The sequence below is a fragment of the Phyllostomus discolor genome, chromosome 9 (assembly GCF_004126475.2).
Source record: "Phyllostomus discolor isolate MPI-MPIP mPhyDis1 chromosome 9, mPhyDis1.pri.v3, whole genome shotgun sequence".
Classification (NCBI taxonomy): domain Eukaryota; kingdom Metazoa; phylum Chordata; class Mammalia; order Chiroptera; family Phyllostomidae; genus Phyllostomus; species Phyllostomus discolor.
In genome coordinates, this window is record NC_040911.2 from 66500967 (window position 1) to 66517920 (window position 16954).

At 42.2% G+C, this 16954-nt stretch overlaps 1 protein-coding gene across 1 annotated transcript; it reads right to left on the bottom strand.

The window, feature by feature from the left end:
• Positions 1–13651: 13651 nt before the first annotated feature.
• Positions 13652–14453, bottom strand: SCP2D1 (SCP2 sterol binding domain containing 1). The gene has a single exon (XM_028525087.2). The coding sequence runs from the start codon at positions 14209–14211 to the stop codon at positions 13741–13743; it is 471 nt and encodes a 156-aa protein (XP_028380888.1). The 5' UTR covers positions 14212–14453; the 3' UTR covers positions 13652–13740.
• Between the last annotated feature and the right edge of the window lie 2501 nt (positions 14454–16954).

Below are 16954 nucleotides of genomic sequence, written 5' to 3' on the forward strand. Positions count from 1 at the left end.
AGGAAGGTGAAATGTGTTCTTGGAAGGCCTCTCAAAGCAGGCATTGAGAGCAGGCTAGCTTTCTGTAACCAGCCTAAGGAGCCCAAATCCAATGGCTTTTAGTTCTTGTATGGGGTTATACCAGTTGGGATTTAGGCATTGGCAGTCAGAAGAAGGGTGAAGGAGGTGAGGAAATGAATTTTTACCAACCACTCCTTGAAATTTGGCCATGTGAGTGAGAGGCCAGAATAGCCTATGAAGACGACACATGGGCATTGCGGGCAACCAGAGGGGAATGGATTATAATTTACCAAAGAACTTTCTTTCTTACCATCAGATTCCAAGTACATGTTCCAGGTATTTCAGACTACATTAAATAATCTGCACACTGGGGAAACAGGAAGATAGATGGGAAGCAAATCTGGAAATGACTCACTCCCAGTAGAATGGATAAATTGCTGTATATTCATAAAAATAATATAGCAAAGAGGATGAAGGAGCCAAAGCACATACGAGAAACTCATGCACTTCATATAGCACATTGAGCCAAAGCATCCAGACATGAAAACATACTTAGAGGAAGATTGTATAAAAATCAAGAACTGGGGAGTCTAACTGATATTCTCTTTAGTTGCGATTGTGGTTTGCCTTGGTGGGGAGACCAGGTAAGGCCTGGGAGGGAGTATAAAGGGAGAATTGAGATGCTGGATATTGGTTATAAAGGTACATTCATTTTATGAAAATTCACCAAGTACACATTTAGGATATGTGCCCCTTCTACATGTAGGCATGTTGCTTGCCAATAAAAAGCCTTTTTGAAGGAAAAACTTCTTTGGTAGCTGAGTTTGGAGAGACACCCAAACAGGTGACTATGGGATCTGGAAGATGGAGGCTACACGAGATTCATTAGACTCCACTCTCATCAGCCTACTTAAAACATTACCCCAAACAAATTATATATTGTGTGTCACTACAACTCGATGAATTATAGTTTAGCAAACAAAAATACAAGTCCTTTGAGAGCCGTGGAAGCAAATTTCACATACAACAATCAAGGCTTTGAAAGATGTAGGCTTCTTTTTCCTTGCCCCATTTTACTGAGATATAATTGACATATAGAATTGTATTCATTTTCGATGCAACATAATGATTTGATATATGTACATATCGTGAAATGATTACCGCAATAAGTCTAGTTGACATCCATAATAACCACATATAGTTATAAACTTTTTCTTGTGATGAGGACCTTTAAAATCTGTATCAACCTTTCTAAAGGAAGGCTTGAAGCACATGCATGTGTGTTTGGGCACACACATACACAAATGATGCACTCAGCAACCACCGGGAGCCATATTAGGTAGTCTAGGCTAAACCATAGCTCTGATTTTGCCCATTTTGTGATCCCCAGTCTCTCCCCAGCCAGTATCCACCCACCTTCCTTCCATACTCCATGAGCTGAATTTAACAGCAAGTGCTTATTTATTCAATATTGTCTGAGCACCTGCATAACCCAGGCCTGTGCTACCTGTTTGATGTAATTTGACAGCCAACCATATGAGACCAGAATCATGACCATTTCACAGATAGACAAACTGAGGCTCAGGGGGCCATAGGGCTTATCCAAGGTCAGAGACTAGGTGGCAACTGGTCAATTCATGAGAATAAGTCAGCATTACATTAAGCCACAGAGCCTTGAAACAGCTTGTGACACAGGATTTTTGTGGCTGTAAGGAAATGGTACACAGCCACTCAAAAGAAAAAGGACAATGGACATGATTTCAGAAAGAATATGTGGGATATGTGAAAAAGTCTTATGCTTCATTGTATATGAGTGCTGCTGAAAATGAAGAAAGTGTAAATAGGACACAAATTAATGTCAGCCAAGCTGGCCAATGACCTTTCAGAAAATTTTCCAAGGTTCTGTGCCCATGAACCCCACAGAACCAATTTCTCCAGACTCCTATCAAAACCACTGTCTAAGCCTTCTCAGGACTGGCTACCTAGAAATAGCTCACTAATGTCAGTTAATTGTGATGCTTGAGTCCCAAAGGGTATGTGATGCATAGGCACATGCAAACACATGTTGTGTTCTATGTGCTGTGTAGATATGAAAATGGGAGAGCATCTTTGAGTGAGTCTCTGTAATGAAAAACAATTAAAATTCATCAGTCACTAGTCAGCTGTCTAGAGCTCTGATACTGGCTTTTTCTTTTTTTAAAATGAGAAAACAAAAATAAAGTTGTATTTATTCTTTATTAAGTAAACTTTCTTTAGGAAAATGATTGCTTCTGCATTCCTGGTTCATTTACACCACCACATCCCTTACAGAGCATGCTCTCCCTTTCTACCACCCAAATTTCCTCCCCAAGAGACATTGGAAGAGGCTGGAATCAGAGTTAGAGAACTTTAAAGCTTGAAGTAATGTGAGAGTAAACCAAATGCAACTCAACTGATACCCAGAGATAGCAAGTAACCTCCTGGTGGTCACATGGTAAGACTGGGCACCAGGTTGAAACAGCACAGATCCACCTTCAGGAGTTTCCCTGAAAACTAGTGAAGTCCATGGAATCACAGCAACCACAGTCTTGCATTCTTCAGTTCTTCTCTGAATTTCAGTTTATTCAACTCTGAAAAGATTAGATGAATTCCAAAGTCCTACCTACCACTTTGATTTTTTTTTTCATTTTTATGGGAAGAGTTCAGAGACACTGTACCTCTCTCAATAACACATTTGGGATTAAACAAACCTATTCTCAAACCCCAGTTCCATGCTGAACTTGTGCCCTGTGTTCTTGTGCAAGACACTTAGCTTTTCTCCCCACCCGCTATGACCAAGTAAGCAGAGCAAGCCCCCACCATTGCCATATACAATTCAAAGGTATTCAGGATTTGTTTCATGTTTTTTCAAAATAATTTGCTACATGGCCGTTGTATCTCCTGGAGCTATGCTTTCCTGAAGACCTCGTGTACATTCCAGTTCTCATAACCAAGGCCAACTTTCCATACATTCACAAAGGATGATGGTTTTCCTTTCACCAGCTGAGAGTGGCCCTGCCACCAATGGGAGCATAAACAGCTTACAAACCATTCTTTCTTGATGGCTTTGAACTTGTGCATTCCCAAATATCTTTAAATTTTTATATTCTATTTTACATTTGGATCATAAAATAAGACTGTTATTATTTTATATTAAACTATTTCAGAATCACAACATTCAAATTCGCATAAATATAACCAAAGCTGTATATAATTCAAAAGACATTAACTAGTCATTATGGGAGAAAAACCCAGAACTTGATCTATTGTGCACTTGATTTATTGGTTTAGCATAGTGCATTTTTTAATTGCATGTGTGGAAGTGTGGGGAAAGCAACATCATCTATCTGAAGCTAAGGCTTTGGCAGGTTTTCACCCTCCAAGTGGCAATGGGAATAATTTTAGGACCTCTCCCAGTGGATACATGTTAAGCACTTAATGCAGCACCTGGTACATAAACAAATGTGCTCATTTGTCACCTCTCACTATTATCACTGAGATGGCATCCCTTTTCCAGTTACCTTCCAAATATTGACCATTTTGTTTAAAATTATAAATATCCAAGGGAAATGGGGATCAGCTAAGTTATTCACCCCATTGTGGGGTTGAAGAGAAAGAAGCCTATTGGAAAGGAAAAGATAGTGTGACAGATTCTGGTTGACCATACAATCAGGATGCCACCAGCATCCTATGACCCTCCAATAAACTTCCCAGCACTCCATGTCACCAGCCTGCCCACTGCACATCACTGCCTTGTCACATGTTCATGGCCTTGAGAGATTCCTTTAGACTTGGAAGAAAAGATGGCCCCATTGTGAAATACCCCATGAGTGGCTTTCCTTCTTTCCCCCACTATTTCTCTTGAGTCTTTTTAGTGATCCATTACATTGTAGCCTCTACAGACACTGATATGAATCCCTCCATTTCCTGGAGCAGAATCTTAGGATTAGGTCTTTGGTCACTGTCCCTTCAGTGATGCCATAAAGTCACTACCATTAAGAAGGTCACCATCAGAACTTGAAGAAGTCTGGGGTAACAGATCAAGATGGAGAAAAAAATTAAATCTTTCTGGTAATCCCTACTTTATGTTTTTTTGGACCAAACTTGGAGAGTGTCATCCCCACCCCAACCTTCTCTTCCAGAATAAGATGGGGCTAGCCAACATGGTGTCCAGATTTTAGCAGGCATTTCCCAAATCAGATCATGTGAGGATGATGAAACCCTATCTCCAAACTAGAGCGCTGTGCCCTGGCTTGTTCCTGAGTCTGCTCAGCCTTCTGTGCCATTCACGAGTGACCTCCATGTACCAGTCCCTAGTCTTCTGTTACTGGAAATTATCTTGCTCTGTCAGCCACAGGGCATTTGCACATATTATTTTCTCTGCTTAGAATGGTGTCATCTCTATCTCATCTCAAATTGCCTCTCACTCACCCCCCTAATCTCATTCCTCAGGAAGCCTACCCTGAACCCATCCAGTCTACAACACTTTTGGCTTTTCCTTCTGAGCCTACAGAAGGAAAAGCTTACCACTGCATCCTTTACACTCAGCATAGGGTGGAGTAGGTACACTAGTAGGTGCTCAGTAATTTTTGCTGAATATAAGATTGGGGGCTGGCAAAGAGTAGGATTCTAAAGGAAGAGGATAGTCAAAGGGAGAAGTACCAGCTCTAATATGTCTCCCTAGCTCGATTTCTCCTCAACCACCCTGCCTCCAGAGGCCTGCTTGAATCCCACCCCAACTCATCTCATGCTTCAGCGTCACTCCTTTTCAACACAGTGTTGATTGCAGTCCTCAAGACTTCAGAGGAGTTTTGAGACCATTTTCCCATAATTGGCTCCAATGCTAATTCACTGGCCTCCAGAGACTCAAATAAGAAACTTGTGCAGCTGAAAAGGTTTCAGCTGAAAACCTTAGGAGACTCCTTTGTCTAAAAAATTTTCTCAGCCATACTCTTTACTTTACTGGTTAGGAGAAAAAGAAAGCACGCAGCTCCACCCCTCATTGGCTAAAATCCCGATTAATATTCAGCATCTGGCAGAAGTAATGCCTGCTTGAGTGTGGTTGGTAGGGTAATAATATGGGTGTAATAATTTATAGTTTTAATTTGAACATTTTGCCTAAAATACCATATGGTGTGCTTGAGGGTGATATTGCTATGTTACAGAGTGACATGCTTATGATTTTATAATAAAAGATTTTGTTAACAAAAAATGGCATTGTTTTTGCTGGTCTGTATATGGTTCACTGGAAACAAACAAGGACATCTCCAAAAGAACTTACTATTACCCCACTTTACCTCCTTAGACTACAAGACAACAACAAAAGCCACTTAGAGATGAGGCACTTTCTGATCAGTTCTCTAAGGGAAAACCTTTCCTCTGTAGGAAACATTTCAGAGGCTGCCAGACAGGAACATAGAAATAACTGTCACCAGCTGCCCCAGGGAACTGAACAGCAGCCCTCCATCACAGTATTTTCCCAATTCCTCACCCTGTCCCCATCACTGTGGCCCCTCCAAGTCCCACCCCAAAAAAGTAGTTACATCCCCAAGGACCCCCTTACCCACCTTTTCACAGGCTGCCTGCAAATTTTGGCCTGGGCTTTGGGACCCTCCAGCTGTTTTCAAGAATTAACTAAACAGCCATTTAATTACACTGCTGGGCTATATAAATATTGTGCTCCACAAAATGGTAAAAAGCAGATATTTTTAGGAGGTCACAGATGTTTCTTGTGATTAGCCAAATAACAAGTTGGAAAGAATGTCTTTTCCCCTCAAAGAGGAGTTAGAAAGAGGCTCTCCCATGGCTGCTTGTGGGGGCTCCATGTCATGGGCAAGCATGGAAACTCAGCAGAGATTTCCCTTTGAACCCAGCAAGCAGGCTTCAAAGTCCGGGATCATGGAGCAGGCCAGGGGCCCAGCAGGTCAGACACCTACCCCCAATATGGACTGTTTTTCTGCCCCTGGATTTGCTCTGCCTCTTGATTCACATCACAAACATCCATGAAGCACCTACTATGTGCAAAACACCACACAGTGTCTAATAAACACTAAGTGACAGAACAGGAGTTCCGATCACACAGACATTCAAGAAGGCTCACAGCAGCACTGTTTGAAATAGCCCCCCACTAGAAACCATCCAGATACAACAGAACCCACTCAGCAGTGAAACAAATGAAGCATAACCACTCACAACCATGTGCATGAGTCTCAGACACAGAATGCTGAGTGGAAACAAAATACACAAACAGAACTAGAATCTATGATTGCTGTCCTCTAGGAGTGAGTAATGTAAGGGTGCAGGAGGAGGGTTCCTGGGGCCTGGTCATGTGCTATTTCTACAGCCAGATGCTGCTTGACAGGGTTTTGCTCCATTTGGGAAACTTTTTTGTGCTGCACACTTGGGATTTGTTGACTTCTCTCTATAAAAGGTGTATTTAAAAGCAGCTTGCCCAAGGTCCCACAGCTATGAAGTGGCCAGGGCAATACCCAGCTCCAGGCAGTCTGGTTCCAGAGTCCAAGATCTTACACCAATGTCCTGCTAGGGTGGCCAGAACACAGCACCACTATAATCCTTCTTTGGGTCTCACTATCACTGTCTACTGCAGCCGACTGCCAACTGCCCAAGGGTTTTCTCAGGTGCCTGAGCCCACTCTGCCTGGGAGTCAACCACCCATGTCCCAGGAGCAGCCCTACCCCCAAGACTGATGGGAATTGGTTTTAAAATGTCACAGCTCCCTCTTTCCCATACTCTGAGGTATGTTCTATGGCATCTCCAAAATACCTCTGGGGGACTGAGCCCAGCTGCACCCAGCGGTGACCCTCTCAATTACAACCTCTGGATCTCCTTTCCTCCCTGACTGGGCTCACATCCTCAATCCCCCAAGCAAACTGCTCACACTGGCACTTTGCCCCAGGGTCTGCCTCTGGAGCATCAAATCAGGCAGTCCCTTCTCAGGGAGTGCATTCCTGGCCACCCAGTCCCCTCCAGCCACATTCCCTCTGCCAATACTCACTTTTTTAATTATCTTGTTTGGTTATTTGTGTTACTGTTAATTTTCTCCCCACAACTGACATATACCCCCATCTGAAAATGGGAGGAACTACAGCTTGCTTACCACTGTCCGCACCCCCCAACCCCCAACGCCCCCACACCTAGAACCAGCAGTGATTTTCAGAAAGTTTAATAACCAATCACTGAGTCCTGGACAAATCTATGCCTCATAAATAACTGGTATAGAGTAGCTTGATATCATTGCTGCCTAACATATGATAGATGTTCAATAAATATTTGTTAGATGAAAGGACGAATCAGTCAATGAAAAACAGAAATCTGGCAGTTCACTGCTAAAAATCCCAAACCTGCCCTAATGGAAACCTTCCAGGATAGAAAGTTTACCGTCATTGACAGTGCTTTCCTGGACCCCATGCCTAAACACATGTCAATGGATTCATCAGTTGCAAGAAAGTGGGGCCCTAATAGTTGCCCCAAGCTCCAGAATCTCAATCTGGTCTACATCTAGGCACGGGCACTTCCGAGAAACTTGCACAAGGGCCATGAGCCGCTTGCTCCATCTCTTCTAGGGCCTGGTGCACAGCTAAGTCTTTTTCTGAGCTGAAGGAGGTGGTATCATAAGGCCATGCACTAGCTCCTTTTGCCAGCCTAGACTCAAGGTGCTTTTAGCCTCTCTCAATCCCAGATTCTTGTCACAAGGATTGTCTTCCAATTAGAGGTTATCTCCTTGAGTTAAGAGGAAGTGCTTCATTCACCAACACATCTCAATGCTTAGAACAAAACCCACTCAGAGAAGATGCACAATAAATGTTTGCTAAATGAACCATTCAATAGATGAAAAGGTAATCTTGTAATAGTATAACATGTCAAATTCTTAGCAGGGCATGTGGACCTTGCACTCAATACTTCTCCTGTACTGAACCCTGAATCAGAGATGCAAGTCTCCTTCAAAGGTGGAAAGCAGGTTACAAATATCAGATGAAGAGCTATTTTTCAGAGGATGCCTGGCATGTGAGCTGGTACCCATACCCCTGAGCTGGTCCCTGGAAGGAGTCCTTCATTTCAGCATCAGTGTCAAGAGTCATCACTTTGACAGTCTCCCAAAAGAGCATTCTCTGTGCATCTAACAGAATAATGAAAAAAAATCCTTTATTAGAATATTTTTCTGTCTCCTTTTGTGCTTCAGGCAAATGGATGGACTATTCCTGGCTCTAAGGAAACTCAGGATTCCTATGAGTGGACCAGGACCCACCAGAGTGCCTCATGTTCCTACTCTGGTATCTGCCATTGCAGAAGTACCTGATTCTGTAGCTCTATATTTTGATTCCTACTTTAGAGCTAGACATCCCTCTCAGATGTCCAGCAACCCTGAGGAACCCAGAGGGAGTGATCCCAGTGCCTGACAGTGTCTTCAGAATCCTCCACTTAGGGCCCATCACACCACAAAGGGCCTTGGGAAGATGGGAGCCCAGAGGACAAAAGCATCAGGAGAAGGCAAACACAGCCATCCCCATGTGCTACCCATGGTTCCTGGGACATTAAGGATTGGCAGGACCATTCTCACAATGGGGGAAATAAATCCCACCTCCAGGGAAGAGGGGTTTATTTTGCATCCTTCTCTTGTAAAGCAGCCCATCATGAAACTTTCCCTAATGGACACAGGCAAATTTGAGAAGTTTCATTTGGGTAAGTCAAGTCCACCCTTTGATACTTCAGGCAGGCATTCTCTGAAGAGAAAAGGCATGTGTAATTTTTTGAAATAAGTTAAAAATACAAGGTGGAGAATAGCTTCTGTGGGCAACTAAAAAGTGAGATATGGAATATGTACATTGGGGCTCATGTACATAACTGGAAGGACACATAAGAAGCCAGCAACTGTGGGTGACTTTAGGGATAAAAATGGGAGAAGGGGGTCAGGAGAAGTATGAAAAACTGAATTTTCTCTGTATACTTCTGTGTGCTATTTGGATTTTTTCCATGTGTATGTTTTTTAAAAATGTTTGAGTTTTTCTAATTCATTCAACAAACAACTGTGGAGTGTACAGTGAATGTCAAGCATTGAGAGAATGAGACAAAGCAAAACGAGGCAAGGACAACTAATGCTTCCCTCTGGAACACACTGGCACTGGCAGGTTCTTAGGTCAGCCACATAACCAGCCATCCAAATTGAGACCCTTCAGAGGAAGGAGATGCCACTAATGAAACATCAAGACAGAAGTGTAAAATGAGACTGTCCTGGGCAAACCAAGATTTGATTGGCCCAGATAGGATAATACCCACCCATAGTCAGAACGCTGGGAGAAAGACAGACATAAGAACTATGAGAGAAGATGAAAACTGAACAGGGCAGCTTCATGGAAGAGGACCTAAAGGGTAGGTGGGATTTAGATGATAGATTCAGGAGGGGATGATAAGCAGAGTTAAGGCTCCCAAGAAGATTCTACACCTAACCCCTAGAAGTATTATATGATGATAAATCATACCCATGAATGCACTACTTGTCTTAGCACATGCTGCTATAACAAAATACTGTAGACTTGGTATCTTATACCACAGGTATTTATCTCACCAGTTCTGGAGGTTGCAAGTCTGAGATCAGAGTGCTGGAGTGGTCAGGTTCTGGTGAGAACTCTCTTCTTGGTCTGTGGTTGGGACCTTCTTTCTGTATCTTCACATGGTGAAGAAAGAGAGTTCATATGAATTTGGGTGGAAGGGCATAATTTTTCAGTCCATAGCATTCATTACTTTACATGGCAAAAGGGACTTTGCAGATATAACTAAAGTGACTAATCATTTGACATTAAGATAGGGAGATTATCCTGGATTATCTGAGTGGGTCCAATGTAATCAGTCAAATCCTTTCAAGTAGAGTCAAAAGATGAAGGGAGAGGAGCTCAGAGATATTTGAAACCTGAGAAGGTTCCCATATGTCATTGCTGGCTTTGCAGGTGGAGAAGCCCCATGACCAGGAATGTGGGCAGCTTCCAGGAGCTGAGACAGCATCTTTGGCTGATAACCAAAGAAGAAACAGGGGCCTCAGTCCTACAACCCCAAGGAACTAAATTAGGCCACAACCCAAATTAGCTTGGAGAAGATTCTTTCCCCAGATGAGAGCCCAGCCTGGCCAACACTTTGTTTTTGGGCTGTAACATGTGATCAAAACAGAGAACCCAGCTGAACTTATTCTGACTTATGACCTGCAGCAACTGGGAGAAAATGAACAGGTGGTGTTTTAAGGGACTAAATTTGTGGCCACAGCAAAAGAAAACTAACACAGAATATTTGAGTGAGGAGGAAAAATAAGAGTATTTATGGGAGGAGCTGTGGTCATGAATGCAAACATCTATGGGGCCCAGCAAAGTAGGCCCAGCTAGACAAACAACAGTGCAAGCTCAGTGATGAAGGGCCTCCAAGACCCAGCCTGGCAGTCAAAGAGGCAGCATGGAAGGTGGGGTGGGCCTATCTGAAGAGCCCATCCCACTCCCTGTCCCCCGAGCTATATTTTGATTGGCAGGAATATAAAATCAGTGTGGCCCCAAAATCCAATTTTTTAAGAGAACCCAGAAATCCAATCCTTATTTAAAAAGTCCTTATTCAAACTTTATACACTTTTCTAGGGAGACCAAGCAACACAGAAATGTGTGTTTTGGGCCATATGTGATCTTCTAGGGCATCAGCTGAGTGTAAGAGGCAAGGCAGAAGGTCTCCAAACAATGTGAAAGTCTACTGTGGCTTTTTCAGGAAATAATAGGGAGCCAGCGAGAGTCACCCCTTTCCTCTCACCCAGAAGAAAAATGGAAGTTACATACATGGAAAACCATTACCTATGCCAGGCCTGACCTTCCTGGCACTCCCCAACAACTTGATGTCATAAGGGCCACTGGCCCCATTTCCAGGCAAAGCAGATGAGGAGTAGAGTGCTCCACAATTGTCTGTGATTACATGGATGTAAAGTGCTGACACTGGGCTCAAAACTCCATTTCTAATTCCACAATCTGAGTACTTCCAACTGCTATACATGGTATTCCACATCAAGATATTTGATCCTTTTCATTGAAAAGGGCTTTGCTGTCATGTTCCCCAAGGCCTAGCCTTTTGCCTCACTTAATCAACCAGCTCCCTCTCCTGATTCAAGGCTGCTGCTCTTCCTTCTCTCTAGTTCCTGCTGTGGTGAATGCTCATCCATCCCCACAGCACCTTCCTCAGTCTGTCTACAGCCTGGCCTTTCAGATGTCATTCCCACTACTCACTTGTAGCTCAGTCTCTTGGCTTCCCAGTTCCACATTCCTGAGACAGGAATCTATTTGGTTCAGATCATGTTTTTGTCCCAAGGCATAATAGATGGTTTGTCAGCCCATGGGGTAGACCTCTATTTGGTCAGATGCCAGACAAGACATGACCCTCTGTAACTCCTCTCTCTTTCCCATCCCCCTCTACCCTCTAATCCATCTGTAAGCAATTTATGTCTCAGGGCCAATCCCCCAAAACTACTCATGGTACTAATACTAACAGGACCACTCAGGAAAGCTCTTCCTGGAAACAGTACCCAAACACCTACTGAGACTTGTTTGATGTTCATAAATATGGCTTGAATGGAATGCTTGCACCAGCCAGGGTAAGAATTCATGACAGTACCTGCAATCAGTCTAGAGCCTCTGAAACACATACCACTGCCCTGCAAGGGCAATGGTAAAAACAGCATATGGGTCACCTACAGACTGACCCAGGTGAACAAAGGAACCAGGGAGTGCTCCACATCCCCACTCACCCTCAGCGATACTTAACCATGAAGCTGAGCAAATTGAACAAAAGATCTCTTGGTTTCCCACTGAGAGAAAGAGATTTTGTTAGCAATGAGCACTCACTCTGCCTCTTTCTGACATGGACAGCTTAGGGAGGCCTCTGCAGAACCACCCAAATCAATAAGGGGTTGGAAAGGCAGACACATAATGAGGTCAGAGTATTCCTTGCGCTGAGAGGGTAGAATTTTAAATACTCTTTATAAGCCTACATTTTGAATGGAGGGCAGCAGCTTTTATTTAGCTTATATTGACACAATAAATTGTGTCAATTGTGTCAATATAAGCTAAAGGTCTATATATATATAAGGGCTTATATATATATATAAGGTCTATATATAAACCTATGAATCCATCACCACAATCAAGATAATGAATCTATCCATCACTTCAAGATTCTTCATAGCCATTGTAAACAACCCTTCCCTCCCCACTACCCATTTCCATGTCTTAGCAACCACTGATCTTTCTGTCATTAGGGTTTGCCTTTTCTAGTATGTTACATAAATAGAATCATATTGTACATACTTGGTTTTCTCTGACTTCAGCATAATTATTTTGATAACTCAATTGTGCTGTTGTGCATATATCAATAATTCATTCCTTTTTATTGCTGAATAGTATTCCATGGTCTAACATACCACAATTTGTTCATTATTAACCTGTTGATGGACATTTGGTTTATTCCCAGTTTGGCACTATGACAGCTATGAACATTCACATACAGATTTTTGTAGTTGTATATATGCTTTCTTTCCTTTTGGGGAAAATACTTAAGAATGGAATAACTGGATCATCAGGTAAGCATGTGCTTGAGTATGGTCAATTTAATAACATTTCCTTGTGGGTTTTAGAGTGTCCACACTGTGTATATTTAGCCTACCAAATAAAGGTACACACAGATCACACAGGAACACATGACATATATACTCACCAATAAGGAGGTTACATCAGGCAGCCAGCTTCATTCCAGTCCTCCCAATACATGAAAAGGGTTTCCAGAGGGGAGAATCTCCCAGGATGACCTTCAACTTTGTAAATGTTCACTGCACAAGATCCTGACACTTCAGAAATGGTTATATAATCTGTCTTCAGGAGATCCTTTAAAAAGGACAACATCTCACTGATCTAGAATAAGGCAGTTATTATCAATACTGAAAGCTGCAGCATGAACCAGAGCAGGTGTTCTTCAAGGATGCTCCCATCAACATCACCTGGGAACTTATTAGAAAGGCACATTCTCTCCAGCCCAGACCTACAGAGTTAAATATCCAGTTGGGGCCCAGCACCCTAGGCTTTCACCAGCCCTGCAGGTGATCTGATGTATGCTCCAATTTAAGAAACAGTGGCCTAAAACACCTTTCAAGTCCTTCAACTCACTCAAAATTGAATCCATCAGAAGTCATGATACACTATCACTTATACTGCCTGTTCTACCCACATCACTCTGCAGTCCACTTTCTTTACAATTCTGCAAGCTTGTGCTAGTCTTCTCAGAGAACCAAGTTACCAACTGGAGTCCAAACTTACTAATGGTCATCACTATTTCCCCAAAGCACCAAACTAAGAAAAACTAGGAATCAGGCAGGAACTGTCATTATACCATTTAAATCCAACTGTCAAAACCACCCATTTTTCTATGTGTAGATTTCACCCTACTATATTTCAGTATAAATAAATATAAGAAAAGAAAAAGATTTTAGGTGATACACCACTCCAATACTCTTTACTGTTCTGTAACCATTGCTGCAAATGTACACACTAGCAGGAAAAATAATCAAACTTGAATAGGAAGAATTTGAGTAAAACTATGGGATACTTTTTGTTTTAATCTTCAGTTTAAGCATGATTTCTGCTCCACATTATAGCCAAAGGGAGGTTCTCATCATTTCCTTGGTATTTTGCATGCTTAACATTTAGCCCAGTCTTTGAACAACCTCTCCAACTTCCGGCCAAGCAGAACTTTGCCGCTCACTTTGAACTTGCCGGCAAGAAAAGCCTTCTGAGGGTTTATTTTGCCCAAAACCAACTCCATAAAGACAGGTTCTGGGATTGTGAAAATAGTATCTGCTGGGAGCTTGGCAGATCCTGGATACATGTCCCCTGACCCATTCTTCAGATCAATGGTCCACTGCAGAACGATCTTCCCATCTTTGGTGATGTCCAGCTGAAAGATGGCATTGACTTTCTTTACCAGCTGAGCCCCCACTTCTTTGACATAATATCTAATGTCCTCAAACACCTGGAAGCTCTGGAATTCTGAAAGCTCTAGAGGGTGTGGCATGGCAGGTTCCCAAGCTGAGCCCATTTCCTTGCACTGACATGCCTTAGGTCCATCCCCTGCTTTGATCTTGGGTTGATGGTCAGTTCTCTTCCACATCTTACTGTACTGGTCCTCTTGACCTTGCCATCTGATTAGTAAGCCACTGTGGCCAGATTAATATCTGCAGGTCAGATTGTGACATCAAAGGTAAGGCCCAGACAGGGAATGAGGCTGGTGTATGTGCTGCAGTCTTATTGGCTAAACAGATGCTAAAATGTGACATGGGGTGAGGCCTCAAACAGGTAATTATGAGGCAGATCACACTCCCCCCCAAACCAATCAGGACTATTGGTCTTATAAGCCCAGAAAGTTCTGGACTCCATGGTGGAAATAAAGGAAACTGTCTTGAGAAGGTCTTTTGGTGACATGAGCTCTGTCTTTCCAACGCAGACATCTCCCAGTAGTCACCCTAAATGAGAGAGCAGTTATTGTGATTCCTTCAAAAGTAGATGATTCTTTCTCTTTCATTTTATTGATTGATTGATTGTTGTTGTTGTTGTTGTTCAAGTACAGTTGTCTCCATTTTTCCACCACCACTTTCCCCCCAACCCACCCACCCCCACCTATCACCCTCAATCCTTCCTGCTTTGGCTTTGTCCATGGGTCCTTTAGTTGCTCCTGAAATCCCTTATCCCCCCACTATCCCCTCCCATCTCCCCCCACTATCCCCTCCCATCTCCTCTCTATCAGTTTGTTCTGAATTTCAGTGTCTCTGGTTATATTTTGCTTGCTTACCTGTTTTGTTGACTAGGTTCCACTTATAGATGAAATCATATAGTGTTTGTCTTTCATCACCTGGATTATTTCACTTAGTATAATGATCTCCAGACCCATTCATGCTGTTGCGAAGGGTAGAAGCCCCTTTTTTCTTTCTGCTGCATGGTATTCCATTGTGTAAATGTACCATAGACTTTTGATCCATTCATTCACTGATGGGCACTTAGGTTGCTTCCAGCACTTGGCTATTGTAAACTGTGTTTGTGGACAAAAGTAGATAATTCTTAAGCAACAGATCATAGTGCTGGATTTGCCTTGATCTGATGGCTGATGGAAGGGACATGTTTTTAGAGCCAAATAGCAGGTTGGAGAAGGAATCAGCGCAGACCTGCATCATTCAGAAACCTCCCAGCACAGTGAGAGGGAGGAAAAATTTAAAAAAGACGTATCTCTAAGAAGAGCAGAAGATTCTGCCGGTCTTACATGATAGTTGAAGATAATAATATAGTCCTTACTTTAACATTGTTCTAGGCACTATACATGTATTAATATTTTTAATCCTTATTACAGCACTTTGAGTTAGGTACTACTTTTTATCTTTATTTTACAAATAAGAAAACTAAGGCAAGGGGGGAGATGAAGTGATATGCTGAAAGTCACACAGCTAGTAGATAGGGTAGCAAGGTTTGAAAAAGAGGTGGAATGACTCTGGAACCCACTGTTAGTCTGCCTGATGCTTTCTAATGATTAGGGTGAAGTTTTCTGGAGGGAATATCACAGAATTTCTCTTGTATCTTTCTCAGTGCATTATATCAGGGGTATATGGTATCAGTATGTCCCATTGCTGGTTATATTGACCTTAATCACTGCTAGGTTTCTCCACTGCAGTTACTATTTTTTCCTTTGTAATGAAGAAGTATCTTGTGGGGAGATACTTTGAGACTTTGCAAATATCCTGTTTCATGTTATATTTCAGCCCAGTCCTTTCTGCATCTACCAATGGTCCATTAGTGTGATATGTGCTAAGTGGTCATTTTCTATTCTGATCACTCCTTTCAGTTTTAACGATTGAAATTCTGCTGTAAGGAAGAGCTGTCCCTTCTCCCTTGCTTCTTTATTTATTCAATTATGTATTTATTTCAATATGAACTTGTGGATATTTATTTTATTCTGTAGGTCATAATATATTATTACCATTATTTATTTTCTTACAAAGTGTCCCAGATTTGGTCATTAGGAGTTCCATAAAGCTGGTGCCTGCATCCACTCCCAATCATATTGCTCTTATATGTAAGGGAAGATACATTAAATGGAGTTGCTGCTAGCTTTGTTCTGTCTGGGAGGAATGCAGAAAATAAAAAAGCTTTGGCATATTTTCTTTGGTACATGATGCATGAGGTGGTATTATCAACATGGAGCAGTTAAACAAGACCGACTGGTCTCCAAAACCAAGTCTACTCTGAAAACACCAGATATGAACAATGTCTGCATAGAAAATTTAAAATGAAGAGGCAAACAACTCCCTAGTAAATTCACTGTGAGCAACCAAAAGAGAACTGGTCCCCATCACCAACCATATCTGCTCTCCCACTCAAGGGAGGGGTTGTCCCTTCTGATTTATTCAGATAGGTCCCCAACTGGGCTGCCATTCCTACCTCAGCATATCAGAGGGCAACACAGCTCCATGGTGAATACATGTTGCCTTTGTGTTTCTATCTTTTATAATTAAATATTCCTTCCCTTAAAGGGATTCCCAGTATGAATGGCTCCTGTGCACATTAGTCACTGGGGACATGCAAATTAAAGCTACATGAATCATCATGCACAAAATTTTTTGTAACTATGTATAGTAATGAATGTTATATAGACTTATTATAATGATCATTTTATAACATATACAAATATCAAACCAGTATGTGGTACACCTGAAAGTAATAATGTTATATGTCAATTACACCTCAATTTTTAAAAAATGATCAGCAAATATGTTGAATGATTTTCAGGTGAAGAGAAATATCACCAATTGGTGATCCCTATCTCTGTAGCAGGGGTGTCCAAGCTGCCACCCATTGGGCTGCATGTG

Coding starts and splice junctions, on each gene's coding strand:
- SCP2D1 (XM_028525087.2), bottom strand. CDS start 14,211: ATGTGGAAGAGAACTGACCATCAACCCAAGATCAAAGCAGGGGATGGA.